At 42.8% G+C, this 18,098-nt stretch overlaps 1 protein-coding gene across 1 annotated transcript; it reads right to left on the bottom strand.

Annotated features, from left to right (window-relative positions):
• Nucleotides 1–2,087: 2,087 nt before the first annotated feature.
• On the bottom strand, nucleotides 2,088–13,663 carry LOC112245271 (transcription factor Maf-like). The gene is made up of 2 exons (XM_024413290.2): nucleotides 12,222–13,663; nucleotides 2,088–2,256 (listed from the first exon to the last, which is right to left on the bottom strand). Exons 1-2 carry the CDS (start codon nucleotides 13,196–13,198, stop codon nucleotides 2,229–2,231), a joined length of 1,005 nt encoding a protein of 334 aa, XP_024269058.2. The 5' UTR covers nucleotides 13,199–13,663; the 3' UTR covers nucleotides 2,088–2,228.
• Nucleotides 13,664–18,098: the final 4,435 nt, after the last annotated feature.

Here is an 18,098-nt window from a genome sequence, read left to right as displayed (position 1 = left end):
AGGAGACAAAGACAAATACTGTATTAATGAAGAAAAATACATATACTCACCCACATACAGTACCTCCCCACATACAGTACCTCCCCACATACAGTACCTCCCCACATACAGTACCTCCCCACATACACACACCGTGATGTTGCTGTGTCTGTGTCCTTCAATAATAACCTGACCTGCTGGCAGCCTGGGAGGCACCACACACACACACGCACACACTCACACCCTGTAACGTGCTCTATAGCTTGAGCCTGCTTCTAAACCCCCCCTCCAACCCCCACCTCCCCTCTCCCCCAACCAGTGACCTCAGAACTCCTGACAGGCAGAAAATGCTGAAGTATGCAGGTGTCCTAATGTCGCAGCCACACACACATCGCTGTCTTATATTGCACTGATCGGCGTTAACCCTGTCACTGCCACACGATTCCTTAGAGTATATACTTAACAAACACGCAGAGCAACTGTGACGCTGATATTGATGCTGTCTTTGTTCAAAATTTCCAGGGCTTTTCGGAGAGTTGTTCCACGAAGTGGACACACACACTTGTGTCTGAGTGTGTATGTGAGCGTTGTATTACAGTGGTGATGAGTCGTCAGGCTGTGAGGCTGTTATCTCAGACACAGTGATATGTGAGGGTGATACTCCACATTGACCAGGCCTTTAAATAAGCCCTTCGATCCTACTGGGACAACAGTAAGGTCACTGCCTGCCTCCGCTCTCCCTGTCTGCCTGCCTGTCTGGCTGCACCCACTGCCAGATCCCTCCATCCCTAACTCTTTTTCTTCCCTCCTCCTCTCCCTTCCTCCTTCCGCACGCCATCCTTCACTGCCTGGCTGTCTGTCTGCCCCGATAGAGAGGTTCCTCCATCCCTCTCTCTCTCCCTCAATCTCCTCCCATACTCCCACCCATCCCTCTGTATGTCAGTGTGAGAAGTGAAGTTTGTCCCCATGGAGACAGGAGACAGAGTCCCAGGGTCAAGGGTCAGCTGAGAGGTGAAAGGTCGTGACCCTATCCAATGACCACTAGGGAGCAGAGAGGGCATGTCACTCCACACCTGTCAATCAGCCTGTGCTGTCGGACACCAGACAGAGAATTGCATTCCGTCACAGACACAAGCCACAGAGACACGAGCCTGTCAAATATATCCTGTAACAATCCTCAAAAGATACCTTATGTACAGTCACTGTGCTCAGATTTCTGCATACAGAAAACTGAGGACTTTGTTGGGAGATTTGTATTGTAATTATCACAACATATAGAGCAGGGAACATCAACTAGATTCAGCCGCGAGCATATATTTTCTTGAGTGGATGGTCGGGGGGCCAGAACATAATTCTAAATCATTTGTACTCTGCAAATTGATGCGAGCCGCCAGATGATGATCCCTGATATAGAAGGTGAAAGAAGTCCCAACAAGAAAGGCGTCCTCCTGAGCTAGTTGCATGTCTGTCCTCTGGTCGCGCCGACCATTAAAATCATTAGCACTTAACTCTAATCCGTATGGAGCTACCGCTGCCTGCCTTCACAACCAGAACTGTCAGACGATCAACACACAGCTTCACCAGAGGTATAGAAAACAGAGGCCAACATATTGTCTGGACTGCCTCACTGTATAGAGACACATTCAGAGGGTTACATACTGTGGTAATATTGTCCCAAATCTAAACAAAATCAACACAGAAAAGGTTCTGAGGTAAGGAAGTGTGTTTTTATCACTCTGAAGACTGTGAACAATTATTATAACATTTCTCAAATTAAATCAGCAACGTCAACCCCTATTGAAATGTGAAAATGATTTAGTAAAATAGTGAACCCATTTTACAAGACACACTGACAGTTATTTGATAAATATGTTTTAAAGACCATTCAAAGATGATAATCAAAATTGTAAATACTGTTAATATGTATATACTTCAGTATAATTGTACAATTGTGCTTCATAAAATGCTAAATATTTGTTTAATAAGTATTAGAAATAACAATAATAATCAAACAATAAGATACAATTATATGAATAACTATTATATTAAACTCAATAAAGATTTTGTTGTGAATGTGTATACTTTTCATCTTTTCCAGAATTGTTATAAAGCAATAATATAGCTAGCTTAAAAAAGTAATGTGTGTGTTATGAACCAGGTGATCAGTGAGCTGAGGAGAAGGGACAAGATGGCAGATGTTACCTCAGACTCCAGGTCAAGGGTCAGGGGTCAGGGTTCAGGGGTCACTATCACAGATGGAGGAACTTTCTCGATGTCCTGAGGATAGAGATAATAAAGGCAAGGATTAAAACATAGTAAAAAAAAAGGCAGAAAATAGTTTCACTAAAAAATACGCTAAGCTTCTGTACAATCTTAGAAAAAAAGGTACTATCTAGTACCTAAAAGGGTTATTAATCTGTCCCCATAAGATAACCCTTTAAAGAACCCTTTTTGGTTCCAGGAAGAACCCTTTTCACAGAGGGTTCTACCTGAAACCAAAAAGGGTTCCACCTGGAACCCAAAAGGGTTCCCCTATGGGGACAGCCGAAGAACCCATTTGGAACCCTTTTTTTCTAAGAGTGTAGCATGGAGGGAGGTGAATGAGAGAGAAAGAGAAAGAGCACATTAAAGCCTCTTCATACATATTTAAGCAACAATGACAGCCATTCATTTTCCCAGTAATGTCATTAACACTGAGACCATATGGACCATGTACTGCTTAGCCAGGAGTTACCACTACCACACACCACTGTGAGAGAAAGCAGGATGGTAATGACACACACGCTTCACCACTTGCTGTCGAGATTGAAGGTACCTACTGAGTCCTGTTATGTGCACTGTAATGTGTGCTACTGAGTGTGAAGTTGACCAGGAGCCGTAGAAATTGATATTAATTTGCAGACATTGTGCAGATAAATAAGACGGTAGATATAATCGAAAGCAACATGCGTACAACCAGGTGCATGCACACCCATCAGTGTGGGACACAGAGAGAATGCTAGGACATGGCACCAGTGTGTGAGGTCAGGGTCTTTCCCATGTACAGAGAAAATGAGAGAGGAGAGAGACAGCGGAAGAGCTGAACAACACTTTGGGTCACCTTGTCTGGCTGGAGATCAATGTCTGTTAGACTGGTGAGTGAGAGACAGAGAGAGAGAGAGAAAAGAGAGAGAGAGAAAACTAGAGAGAGCGAGAAGAGAGAGAGCGAGAAAACTAGAGAGAGAGAGAGAGAGAGAGAGAGAGAAAAAACTAGAGAGAGAGAGAGAGAGAGAGAGAGAGAGACTGTGCAGCCACTGCACAACAGCAGAACCTGAGACGGAGCTGCATTTCCTGACAAAATGTGAAAAATATAAAATAAAATAAAAATATAAAACACATTTGAAACCCTTATTCAAGGTTTCAAAGACCTCTCTGATGAGAGTAGGCTACCCGTCCTGTTAGGGGAGGACGCAGAGAGCTGTGGGTTGGCAGCGCGCTATATTGCTGCCTGCCATAAGTTGAGGGACAGTGTCTGACAGACCAACCAACCTGCACATGTCCTCCACTATTGTTATTGTTCAATGTATGGTTATTTTGACCCTTGGTTATTGTTGTTACTGTTGTCCCGTTGACAATTTTGATACTTATTATTTTCATATTAAATATAGTAAATAGTAAATATCCAAAGTAAGCTTTGGCAAAATGTACATTGTTACGTCATGCCAATAAGGCAAATTGAATTGAATTGAGAGAGACAGACAGACAGACAGAGAGAGAGAGAGAGAGAAGAGGAGATGAGAGGAGAGAGAGGGGAAGAGGGAGAGAGGACAGAGGAAGAGGGAGAGAGGAGAGAAGAGATAAGAAGAGAGAAGAGAGAGAGACTGACTCCTGCATTCCTGGGGCAGAGAGGTACATAAACGCGGTTGATTTAAATCCATGTCTGACTGCAGTAGAAGGGTAAATCACCTCACAGCTTCAATGAGCTGCAGGTAAAACACACAGGGGTCGGGCTAAGCTCCAACTCCACACGCATGCACGCACACACACGTACACACACACACGCACGCACGCACGCACATGCACACGCACACACAGCAGGCTTTCTGACCTGCAACTCAACACTCTGAAGGAATGTCTATGTGTTTCAGAAGACTGTGCTGCTAAATTAGAACTCTATAATAATTAGCATTCATCTATTGCCCTTTAGTTAATTATATATTCTGATCAGGAGGGGTTCTCCAGCAGATTCAAATGTGAGTGAAAAGATGAGCACAGCACACTCTTAGAAAAAAACGACCTAAAAGGGTTATTTGGCTGTTCCCATAGGAGAACCCTTTGAAGAACTAGTTTTGGTTCCAGGTAAAACCCTGTTCAGTTCCATGTAGAACCATTTCCACATAGGGTTCTACCTGAAACCAAAAAGGGTTCTCTCTGGAACCAAAAAGGGTTCTCCTATGGGGACAGCTGTAGAACCCTTTTTTTCTAAGAGTGTACAGGACTGCATGAGATGGATTGTAGAGCACATTTTGCTAAATTATATTGGAAATTCATATTTTACAACAAACGTGTATGTATCACATGTATGGGTGATTTGGGTTTAGACAGATGTTATACAACCCGACAGTATCAAACATTCACAAACACCCAGACATATCTGTGGCTGTCCAGGAGCTCAGTCTCACCAAGCCAGTCGGCAGAGAGAAGGCAATATGACCCTGTATAAATATACAGCTTCCTCACCTTGCAGCCCGCACCGCGACAGGAGGGGGGAAATGCTAAATTATTAGCTTTTCAAATAAATGACACATAACTCAGCCATCGGAGAGAGAGAGAGAGAGAGAGAGAGACTCCTGCATTCCTAGGGCAGAGTGATGGACGCAGTACAGAGGTACATAAACGCTGTTGATTTAAATCACTTTAAATGTAAATGTTTATCGCAACACACAGAGAGATGCAGATGGGGAGTGAGTGGAAGAGATTGAAATGGTTTCCTCTTTTGAATGTGAATACTATAGGTGTTTAACCCTTTGTGGTGCCGTTGTAAGGGCAAGTCTGGGTGTATGTGTTTGTGTGTGTGTGTGTGTGTGTGTGTGTCTGTGTTTGTGTTTGTGTGTGTGTGTGTCTGTGTTTGTGTGTGTGTGTGGGTCCTATTAATTCATATTAATAATAGCATAATTGATTTAAACAAAAGCAGCTTTCATACTGCATACAGAAACAACTACAGAAACATTTGACTAAATGAGGAGGTGGTTATAACCTTTGCTCTGTTGCTGAGTTTCTTAAAAGAAAACTCCACCCAAAAACTATATGTTGGTATTTGTTTCATTAGTCCATTGTTGACATAGTCCCAAAATACAGAAATCATCCCCGTGTGATGCATTTAGCATCATATGACGTAAAATGCAGCATCATATGATGTAAAACGCAGCATCATATGACGTAAAACGCAGCATCATATGACGTAAAACGCAGCATCATATGACGTAAAACGCAGCATCATATGACGTAAAACGCAGCATCATATGACGTAAAACGCAGCATCATATGACGTAAAACGCAGCATCATATGACGCATCAAAACGCAGCATCATATGACGTAAAACGCAAAACGCAGCATCATATGACGTAAAAGCAGCATCATATGACGTAAAACGCAGCATCATATGACGTAAAACGCATCATATGAGCATCATATGACGTAAAACGCAGCATCATATGATCGTAAAACGCAGCATCATATGACGTAAAACGCAGCATCATATGACGTAAAACGCAGCATCATATGACGTGTAAAACGCAGCATCATATGACATAAAACGCAGCATCATATGACGCATCATATGACGTAAAACGCAGCATCATATGACATGACGTAAAACACAGCATCAAACGCGCAGCATCATATGACATAAAACGCAGCATCATATGACGTAAAACACAGCATCATATGACGTAAAACACAGCATCATATGACGTAAAACACAGCATCATATGACGTAAAACACAGCATCATATGACGTAAAACCCAGCATCATATGACGTAAAACACAGCATCATATGACGTAAAACCCAGCATCATACGGGGATGATTTCTGTATTTTGAAAGTTACATTTCTTGAAAAATTGATTGCTGACAATCAAAACATTTTGGGACTTTGACAACAATGTACTTATGAAACAAAAAGATCGTTCTTGGATGAATATAATATGCAAGCTGATTATTTGAGGGCGTTTGGATGATCTCAGATTTCTTCCTAACAATGGATATATTGAATAAAATGCATTATAACAAAGGGAGAAAGTAATCTGCTCATATAGATTGTCTACACTGAACACTCAATAGACAGACAGATTGGAGGAATGGATGCTTTGATAGACTCTCTCACCGCAAGGTCAAATAAAAGACGCAATGCTGGACATTGACTTCCTAGCACATACACTTAGTCACACACACACACGCACGTGCACACAAGAACACACACACTTCCTGTATCATACTGATCCTAAAATGTGTATTCTATTCTACTGAGCCATTTACTTTATGTTCATATGGTGATCTTTTCTTATCTCTTATTGTTGTTGCTGTCGTTGATGTGTACCATGTGTATCTAGTGCGTTCAACAGTTCATATGACTAATACAACTTGAAACACACAATGCACACTGAGCCATTGTGCCTTTAATAAAGGCATTAAAGTGAAGTACATCATGTTGATTGAAATGTCAATAAGAATGCATTTCAAAGTGATTTCCCATTGTTGACCTCAGAGAGAAAGTCCAATATTGTGACAGGAGACAACTGCATTAGCTGTAATAACCTGATCATTGGACATAGTAGAAATGATCACAGCACACCAGTCAATATGCTGGGACAGAGAACGGAATTACACTTCATGCTGATTCAATTAATCCTAATATAATATATGTGTGTGTGTGTGTGTGTGTGTGTGTGTGTGTGTGTGTGTGTGTGTGTGTGTGTGTGTGTGTGTGTGTGTGTGTGTGTGTGTGTGTGTGTGTGTGTGTGTGGTACATCTGTTGTGATGCTGAGGTGTACATCTGCCTTTTTGATGATCTGTAACACAGGTGTAAAGAATCATGTTGTATCCTCTCTGTTCTGTGTGGCTGCTCTAACACTGATCTTCAGGTGTTCTGTTCTGCCTTGGCTGCTCTAACACAGGAAGTGATCTGGTAACACAGGTGTAAAAATAATCATGTTGTATAACACAGGTGTAAAGAATCTGTTCTGTTCTGCCTTGGCTGCTCTAACACAGGAAGTGATCTGGTAACACAGGTGTAAAGAATCATGTTGTGTCCTCTCTGTTCTGTTCTGCCTTGGCTGCTCTAACACAGGAAGTGATCTGGTAACACAGGTGTAAAATCCTCTCTGTTCTGTTCTGCCCTGGCTGCTCTAACACAGGAAGTGATCTGGTAACACAGGTGTAAAGAGGAAGTAGTGTTGTGTCCTCTCTGTTCTGTTCTGCCTTGGCTGCTCTTACACAGGAAGTGATCTGGTAACACAGCATCCTACCTCATAGTGGTTCTGGCTCCCACACACACACACGCACATACAAGCAGCAAAGACACACACACGCACATACAAGCAGGAAAGACCACAGCATCCTACCTCATAGTGGTTCTGGCTCCCACACACACACACGCACATACAAGCAGCAAAGACACACACACACACACACACACACACACACACACTTCAGTGGACAAAAAACAGACTCTGCAGTAGGGGCTTAGCGCCAAGTTTGCACCAATACACAACCTGCCTTATTCATGGCCAAATTACAGAAATGTAATGAGTAAGAACACTGTAATGTGTAGAAATGTAGAAAAATAAATATGGTTTAAAATATGAAGTTCACCAAAATAGGATGAAAACTTGTTCATGATTAACATAGTTCTACTGAAAAAAGCATGACACTGACATTCCACACCAAATGTTTGAATTTATGATTTCATATGATTATTAACACAAGTAAGGTATATAGACTCAAGCTAATTTCCTGGACCTTGTGCCAGAGCCAGAGCTCCATCACACAGCAAACCCCACTAATTCTATCTGCTTGTAGGAGTAAAGAGGTGCCTTGAAATAAGTATGGTGTCTCCAGTTCCAGGTTAGAACACAAATGTAATTAAATAGCACACTGTATTGACTTAATCAGAAGGCAGGGCTATAAATTAATGGCACAGGACCACTAAAAGGCCCTCTCCCCTCTGCCTGGACGTTTCTCCCATCGTTTATCATCTTAAAGAAGCATAAGGCCTCTCTCTCTCTCTCTCTCTCTCTTTCCCTCCCCTCCCCTCCCTCTCTGTCCCCCCTCTCTCTCTCTCCCTCTCTCTCTCTCTCTCCCTCTCTCTCTCTCTCTCTCTCTGCCTCTCTCTGCCTCTCTCTCCCTCTCTCTCCCTCTCTCTCCCTCTCTCTCCCTCTCTGTACCCCCTCTCTGTCCCCCCCTCTCTGTCCCTCTCTCTCTCCCTCTCTCTCCCTCTCTTTCTCCCTCTCTCTCCCTCTCTCTCTCCCTCTCTCTCTCCCTCTCTCTCTCCCTCTCTCTCTCCTCTCTCTCTCTCCCTCTCTCTCTCCCTCTCCCTCAGTCAAAGGGGAAATAGTCCGTTCCGGCCGGGGGAGGACCATGATATCCCATGATAGCCTGCACCTCTCCGTGCTCTGTGTGTGAGTAGCACCTGGGGGTGGGGAACAGACTGCGGCCATCTTCCCTTAAAGTTGCAGAGTTATCAAAACTAGAGAGAGATGGGGGAGGTATCAAAGTTAGAGGACAAACAGACAGAGACAGTGAGCTACGATGCAGTATCAGTTTGATTGTTCTGAATTCCACACACACACACACACACACACACACACACACACACACACACACACACACACACACACACACACACACACACACACACACACACACACACACACGCACACTTATCTCAGCCATGCTGCTAACCCAGGATGTAAAGGGAACCCATGAGTTAACTGTTGTCTGCTTAAATGGAATGAATTTGCTTTGTGAATATCTATTCCAAAGTGTTTCAAGCTCATGCATGCTTAAAAAAAGCTCACTCTCTTTAGCACCCTCACACATAACCTTGCATGCACACAGGCAAACGAGCACAGCCCAAAAAGCAGGCGCAATACGTAGGTGATCTCATGTGGAAATGCATTCCATCTATACCTCTCACTCTTTCCAAACTAGAATGTCTACAGATTAAGAAGTAATTATGAAATGAAAAGTGATAGCCAATAACAAAATCATTCAATGTCCCCATCGGTATTAGGTATGCTTCTGAGGAATGCATAGCCTTTGCCTTCCTTTTAAGGCTCGCGTGTTCTGTTATAACCTCGCCTTCATACCAGTCAGAACTGTACATATGATTATGCAAACCAGAACTTAACAACATTAGCAAGAAGATAATGTTATTATCTATTATTATGCAGAAGAATGGGATAGTAAAAAGAATCAAGCACTGCGGGTAAAAAGGGACGAAACAGACACAGCACACAAAGACATGCTGGATTCTTCCATTTAGAAACTGTCCCGCGTAGTTGTAACATTGTCAAAGTCATAACGAAATATGTATTTCTTTCGTCTATTCATTTGATTAGCCTATATCAGAATTCAAAATCGAACGAAGAAATTTGACAAGAATGACAATGAAATGGAACAACCATTTCGAGGTTCACGATCTGACTTTCCCTGTGTTAAAAATCTTCCGACTCCAAAAATGTACTTTTTTTTTTACACTGGACTAATAGCCTATGTTCCACCATAAGCAAACAGTGAGCAATGTGTCGCCTATTCGTTTACAATTATTTCGGGTAAAAATATGACATGTTGAACTTCGTTCCAGGCTACCCTCTGCGCATCAAGTAGCCTGATTCCCCTTCAATTGACCTTATGGTAAATATAGGGACCGTTTTTATTGAATTAAATACTAGGCTATATCTCCATGCCATATTTACAATTTAACTTGTTGAGTTAAAGTGTTCGGGTTCGAGTTTTTCGACTGCTACGGAGCAAAGAGCAAACGTTAGCTCTTAAATGAATTATGAACACAATGGGACTGGGGACCTGTGCCCGGCGTCATGTGAAGTGTGTATAAAACCATCCGCATATGTAGCCTAGGCCTAATGTCTAAATAAACTGGAATATTTAGTTTAGACTGTTGGAATTCTCTTTAAGCAATTAAGCAACAGGTGAAATCAATCTTATTTCTGTACAACACAGCGGAAGAGCTAAATACGACACGTTATTACAGCGTATTCAAAACAACATAAAGTTACTGTATGCTTTTATAAGCAAGAAAACATTTTTTTTTGCTTTAGGTCTATGTTGTCCTCCTAAGATGTGTCTATAGCCTACAGCACAGCAGGAGGCAAAAGTGTAATGAGCTTACACGAAAGGTATAATACTAAACCACAGAAATTATAGGCATATAGGCAATTCCCGAATGCTTTTATGAACTTCTTTTTTTAAAACCAAGAATTAGGACTAATTTAGCCTTATCCACAAGTGTAGCCTATTAGGCAAGTAAAACCGATGATAAAGTCAGCATAACAATCATTTAACCATGCATTAATAAAAATGAACATTAATGAAAGTTTAAGTTTCCATTCATAAACATTTATTGATGAATGGTAGGAATTTGAATATTCCAGTTTGAACACTGTGTCGTCCAAACAATGTTTAAGTCATTTCCTTAGACACCAGGACATCTTTTTAAGAATATATCCATAGTTCACCATGATTACATTTTATATAGCAACATTAAAGTTATTGAATATCACCTAAATATTTCCAACAATTCAGTTTTCCGATCGGTTTAGACCCACCGGGTTTCGGGTAACATGCGTGCAATTACAGTCCAGCAATTCCTTCCTTTTTCAGAGAAATGACACATTTCAGATGAAGAGATTTCCCACCTCTTAATGGTGATTCGTCAACACACTTTTGATAAAGACAGACTGAAGCTTTACCTGGTTTAATAGTATGCATTTAAACCTATATCTGATTTGTCCTTTATGTAATTTCCTTCTTCGATACTTGTATCAAAGACAAGAAAAGAAGAAGGAAAATAATTTAGTGCATTTGTACAAAAATTATACAAACGTATGCCTACATTTAATCTAAATAATCTTACAATATTCAAAAATAAAAAGCAATCTGTTGCGTAACAAAAACTACATTGACTGAATATTCACTGAATTAAAATATGCCTTTTTAAATTATAAAGGAATCCACAGGAATCCATAAATAGGCTACAAAAGGCCATCAGATGAATAGTGGGCTACACACCGCTATATGCACGACCGTGTAACACACAGCACTCCGTTCAAAAGAAGATAGAATTCCAAATGTCCTGTCTGTCTTTCTCCAGGCATAATCCTAGCCTGGCAAGTGAAAGGTAATGCGTCAGCGGCTTTGTGTAGAGAATGAGGCTCAATGTCAGAAGGGACGGCGAGAGGTGAGGAGGGGATGAGAGGTGAGTTGAGTTGAGGGTTGAGGAGACTGATGGAGGATGAAGTCCCTCACAATGTTTGGTCCCAAATCCCCCAAAAATCGATGAGTCCATATAAATACATAACATGCAGTTGTCATCCAAGAAAATGTAACAAAAGTATTCCCGAAAGGACAGCAAAATACCGCACATGACCTGCATGGTTGATTTAGGCTCTATAACGTCGTCTATATTATGCCATAGGCTTACTGTTTGAATGCTCAAAACATGAAAAACATAGATTATATGAAAATGGGGTAAATTATAGCCTACAAAGAAGACATTAAAACAAAATAAATATTTAAGAGTTACCTTTCAGTTAAATTTGACTACATGTACTGTAGGCCTAAATTTAAGATTTAGGCCGATTGAGCAAGTTTTGTAAGCACATATTATTAATGATCACTTGACACTTTTGAGGGAGATGCCCCACGAAACAAAATGCACACAAATGTTTTCTTTATCCTTTTTAAAATACAAAATAACGACGGCAAAACACAACGAATAAGATCTATACAGGCTATTTCTAACAATGTAATCCACAAACCTAATTTAACACGGAACATTTACCTAACCGCATTCTCATTAAATATCACCACAAAATGTGTAAAGAAAATTTAAAAAATATAAATTTTTGTCTTTGCCAATCCCCACCTTTACGCACGGACACTTTACGATCCTGACAAAATTAACAACAGTTTATTTTCCTCTTTAAAAAAAAGTGACTATTTTCTAAACTGTGAAACTCACATGAAGAACTCTGGGGATGAGGGGGTGTTGTCACTGCTGGATCCGTTTTCTCTGAAGCCGTTGGTGATGAGCTTCTCGTACTTGTCCTTGTATGCGTCCCTCTCCCTGGCCAGCCGCGACATCTCCGCCTTGAGGTGGTCCACCTGCTGGACCAGCTGCGTCTTCTCACCCTCCAGAACATGTCTCTGCTGGACCCGCTTGTATCGGCATGACTGGGCATAGCCTCTGTTCTTTAGGGTCCTCCTCTTCTGTTTCAGCCGGATCACCTCCTCTTTGCTGACCCCGCGGAGGTGTCGGTTCAGCTCCCGTACTGACATGGTCACCAGCTGGTCGTCCGAAAACCGGTCGTCCAGGTCCAGGTGTCCCATGTGTTGGTGGCTGCCCGCCGAGCTAGCGTTGGACGGGACCCCGGTGGAGGGGTGGTGTCCCCCGGCGTGGTGGTGATGGTGGTGGTGGTGGTGGGGACCTCCGTTCTGCGCTGCTGCTGCAGCGATAACAGCCGATACCACAGCGGCTGCTGAGCCCATCTCCTCCCCGGCCATGCCGCCTCCTGCCCCGGCCGACCCGGCAAACTGCTGCCCTCTTGCATAGCCATCGAAGGACTGGAGCTGGTGGCTGCTGCTGATCAGCGCCTCTACCGCGTCTTCGGGGCTGAAGCCCAGCGCTTCGGGATTCAGCTGCTGTTGGTAGCCGCTCATCCAGTAAAAATCCTCCAGGTGAGCCTTCTGCTCGCTCCCGGAGCCCGGGCTGGGCGCCGAAAAGCTTGGGGAAGGGGGAACCGAGCTGCAAGGCGTGCTCATCGGGGTGGAAGACAAGGATCCCCCGGTGATCAGACGGCTGCACTGGCTGATGCTGCGATCCGGCTCCACCGGCTCCTTTTTCACTTCAAACTTCATCAGATCGAAGTCATTAACATATTCCATGGCCAGGGGACTGGTGGGCAGGTCGGAGTTGCTCATTGCCAGTTCTGATGCCATCCTTTTGCTGCTGCTGCTGACAGCAGTCCTCCAAACGGGTTGAGCAGCACCTGTCAAAGCGGGCTGCGGTGACACGCACTGAGCCAGCTTGATTTCTTTATTTATTTTATTTAAAAAAAAAATGTGGAAAAAACAAGGGGTTTTCTAGCCTAATTGTGCTGCGCACGTTTTTGGTTTTTGAAATTGGATCTTTTTTCTCTCTCTCTCTTTAACGCAGTGTTTGCACAGACGCACTAGAACAGCGCGTGCGTCGCTCTCTCGTTTTTCGCCCTCTCTCTCCTTGTCTGCACGCGGTTCTGTGTGTTTCTAACATTTAACACTTCATGCCTTCTTTTAGGATTAGTGCGCGAAATTGAAGGAGGTTCACGTGAGGTGTCACTGGCAAATTCGTGCCTTGAAGAGAATAATACAGAAATAAACTCCACGCCAGGCTTGACGGAGAGAGATTTTTTTTAAAGGGATCAACCCCCGCAGACGAGTTTAAATGCATTGCTGACTTTTATAGGCGTCCTGACGTCAGGGCTCAAATATGAAATGGTATTGGACTCACATCCAATGGGCTATCTCGCTCTGAGGGACAATTAGCATAATATTAGATGATCCAATATTTTGGGAAAGGACCGAGCCTATCAGCCTACCGAGCCTCCGGACTAGAATTTAAAGACAGTGAAAACAAAATAAAGAAACACTACAATACATAGCCTATTGGTTATTACGATTTTCAACAGGTAGATGTTCATCCCGTTTCTTTCAATAAACGTGTCTATAAATACCTACATAGGCTATAAGCAACATAGAAAAGACAGTTAATTGTCTATTAGCTACCTTATCAATAGATTTACAGAAGTTTATGACACTATGGACGTTAATCAATCAAACTGTAGGCTATTTTTGTCAGCATAACAAAGAGGTATAGGCTATACCTTTTAAACATTGGGGTTGTAAAACGAATATAAGATATCCAATTGCTTATAATATCAGGGTAGTGTTAGGTGGTAGTTAGTAGGCCCTAGGAATATTATGTTGCGTGTAAATATTTATAACTAATATGTCTTTCATTGTGGAACGATGTAGGTACATTAACGTAAACACCGCTTAATCTTGGAACATTTACCAGTCAAATTGCACTCACTTCTCTCAGCCTATACGTGTATGAAACCTAATTCAGAGCAATTTATACAACTCTGGCCTTATGGACATGTTCAATTATGCGTTCTATGTTCTACTGATACCCTACGTATTTTCTTTGACGATTTTCATATTCTCTGGTAGCAGTTCTTGGTCAGGGAAGTCATTTAAAGTACTGTACACTTGTGTTTTTTCGATAGGGTTGTGAAAGCATGGGTCCGGCCATGTGAATGGCTGTTAGCAAACCCAACAGCGCCACCCTTTGGAATAAGACAGTGGCCTAGGTAACGAACATTAGAAATGGCAGGCGGGTGATATGATCCCCTCTGAAGATACAAGGGTTCTCTGTTTCTGTTTATCATTACTTTGCTTGACAATAACACATATTAGGGGAGATTGGGGTAAATTAAGTCATTTTTACATTCAGCCTCACTCCGTCAAGGGAAATCAAGTAATTCTTTCTCACAAAAATATCTATATATATTTCAGGATGTTGTAAACATTACAGTTTTGAAAACATAGCTTGTCCAAAAAAACTGGTCTCTTGGCTAAACTTACCCCAGGTATGTGACAGGGTAAATTAAGCCATGGGACAGGGTAAATTAAGCCATGGGACAGGGTTAATTAAGCCATGGGACAGGGTAAGTTAAGCCATGGGACAGGGTCAATTAAGCCATGGGACAGGGTAAATTGAGCCATGGGACAGGGTAAATTAAGCCATGGGACAGGGTAATTAAGCCAGGGGACAGGGTCAGTTAAGCCATGGGACAGGGTATTTTAAGCCATGGGACAGGGTCAGTTAAGCCATGGGACAGGGTAGGTTAAGCCATGGGACAGGGTAGGTTAAGCCATGGGACAGGGTAAATTAAGCCATGGGACAGGGTAGGTTAAGCCATGGGACAGGGTCAATTAAGCCATGGGACAGGGTAAGTTAAGCCATGGGACAGGGTAAGTTAAGCCATGGGACAGGGTAGGTTAAGCCATGGAACAGGGTAAATTAAGCCATGGGACAGGGTAGGTTAAGCCATGGGACAGGGTAAATTAAGCCATGGGACAGGGTAAGTTAAGCCATGGGACAGGGTAAGTTAAGCCATGGGACAGGGTAGGTTAGGCCAAGACCAGGGTAGGTTAAGCCATGGGACAGGGTAGGTTGAGCCATGGAACAGGGTAAATTAAGCCATGGGACAGGGTAAATTAAGCCATGGGACAGGGTAAGTTAAGCCATGACACAGGGTAAATTAAGCCATGGGACAGGGTAAATTAAGCCATGGGACAGGGTAAGTTAAGCCATGACACAGGGTAAATTAAGCCATGGGACAGGGTAAATTAAGCCATGGGACAGGGTAAATTAAGCCATGGGACAAGGTAAGTTAAGCCATGGGACAGGGTAAATTAAGCCATGGGAAAGGGTAAGTTAATCCATGGGACAGGGTAAATTAAGTCATGGGACAGGGTAAATTAAGTCATGGGACAGGGTAAATTAAGCCATGGGACAAGGTAGGTTAAGCCATGGGACAGGGTAAATTAAGCCATGGGAAAGGGTAAGTTAATCCATGGGACAGGGTAAATTAAGTCATGGGACAGGGTAAATTAAGCCATGGGACAAGGTAGGTTAAGCCATGGGACAGGGTAAGTTAAGCCGCCTACACATTTCTATACTGAATTAAATATTACCACCAGGGTCATAACTAGACATGAGGACACCGACGTCCGGACCTCTGCCATTTTTTCTAATTAAACACAAAATTATATCTGGTACACAATAAAGTTATGGTTCAACATGTAAATATCGCTCCCAGTGTTGAAGCATAGGAACACTTATATTCTTGATCTGACAGTTCTAATCGTGCCTGTATTTGGGAGATGCTGGAAAAAGGCCATTTAAAAACGGTCCCTTGACTCCTGCCGTGTCTACAGACATCCCCTAAACAAGTCAAAACTGTCTCTCTGAGAATTTGTGCACAACTGGTAAGTAGTCGCTTATTGATAGGCCTCAGTCAGAGGTCAGTCAGTCAGTCAGGTGGCTAGCTGCCGACAGAGACTTCTATTGCAGTAACATTGAAGGGCTCTGGCTAGTATTACTTAGCCAGCTAAGAATGCAGTAAGAAACTAACGTTAAACGGAGCATATCTCAGCAGGAGCAAAAAATAGGCTACTACCATGGACAAAAATATAAACACATGTAAAGTTTTGGTCCCATGTTTCATGAGCTGAAATAAAAAATCCCAGAAATTTCCCATATGCACAAAAAGCTTTTTTTCTCTCAAATTTTGTTCACAAATTTGTTTACATCCCTGTTAGTGAGCATTTATCATTTGCCAAGATAATCCATCCACCTGACAGGTGTGGCATATCAAGAAGCTGATTAAACAGCATGATCATTACACAGGTGCACATTGTGCTGGGGACAATACACAGAACACTTTAAAATGTGCAGTTTTGTCACACAACTTAATGCAACAGATGTCTAAAGTCTTGAGGGAGCGTGCAATTGGATGACTGCAGGAATGTCCACCAGAGCATTTAAAGTTAATTTCTCTACCACAAGAAACATCGTTCTAGAGAATTTGGCAGTACGCCCAACCTGTATTTAACTAGGCAAGTCAGTTAAGAACAAATTCTTATTTAAAATGACGGTCTACCCTTGCCAAACCCGGACGACGCTGGGCCAATTGTGCACCGCCCTACAGGACTCCCAATCACAGGGACTGTAATGACATCTCTTGCACTGAGATGCAGTGCCTTAGACCACTGCGCCACTCGGGAACCTGCCTCACAACCGCAGACACGTGTGTAACCACGCCAGCTCAGGACCTCCACATCTGGTTTCTTCACCTACGGGGTCATCTGAGACCAGCCACCCGGACAGCTGATAAAACTGTGGGTTTGCACAACCGAAGAGTTTCTGCACAAACTGTCAGAAACCATCTCAGGGAAGCTCATCTGCATGCTCGTCGTCCTCACCAGGGTCTTGACCTTTTATATTTGATTTTTTATTTCACCTTTATTCAACCAGGTAGGCTAGTTGAGAACAAGTTCTCATTTGCAACTGCGACCTGGCCAAGATAAAGCATAGCAGTGTGAACAGACAACACAGAGTTACACATGGAGTAAACAATTAACAAGTCAATAACACAGTAGAATTAAAGGGGATTCTATATACATTGTGTGCAAAAGGCATGAGGAGGTAGGCGAATAATTACAATTTTGCAGATTAACACTGGAGTGATAAATGATCAGATGGTCATGTACAGGTGGAGATATTGGTGTGCAAAAGAGCAGAAAAGTAAATAAATAAAAACAGTATGGGGATGAGGTAGGTAAAAATGGGTGGGCTATTTACCGATAGACTATGTACAGCTGCAGCGATCGGTTAGCTGCTCAGATAGCAGATGTTTGAAGTTGGTGAGGGAGATAAAAGTCTCCAACTTCAGCGATTTTTGCAATTCGTGCCAGTCACAGGCAGCAGAGAACTGGAACGAAAGGCGGCCAAATGAGGTGTTGGCTTTAGGGATGATCAGTGAGATACACCTGCTGGAGCGCGTGCTACGGATGGGTGTTGCCATCGTGACCAGTGAACTGAGATAAGGCGGAGCTTTACCTAGCATGGACTTGTAGATGACCTGGAGCCAGTGAGTCTGGCGACGAATATGTAGCGAGGGCCAGCCGACTAGAGCATACAGGTCGCAGTGGTGGGTGGTATAAGGTGCTTTAGTGACAAAACGGATGGCACTGTGATAAACTGCATCCAGTTTGCTGAGTAGAGTGTTGG

The sequence above is a fragment of the Oncorhynchus tshawytscha genome, linkage group LG06, assembly GCF_018296145.1.
Source record: "Oncorhynchus tshawytscha isolate Ot180627B linkage group LG06, Otsh_v2.0, whole genome shotgun sequence".
NCBI lineage: Eukaryota > Metazoa > Chordata > Actinopteri > Salmoniformes > Salmonidae > Oncorhynchus > Oncorhynchus tshawytscha.
Note: the sequence above shows the minus strand (reverse complement) of the source record. Positions and strands in the feature narration are given on the sequence as shown.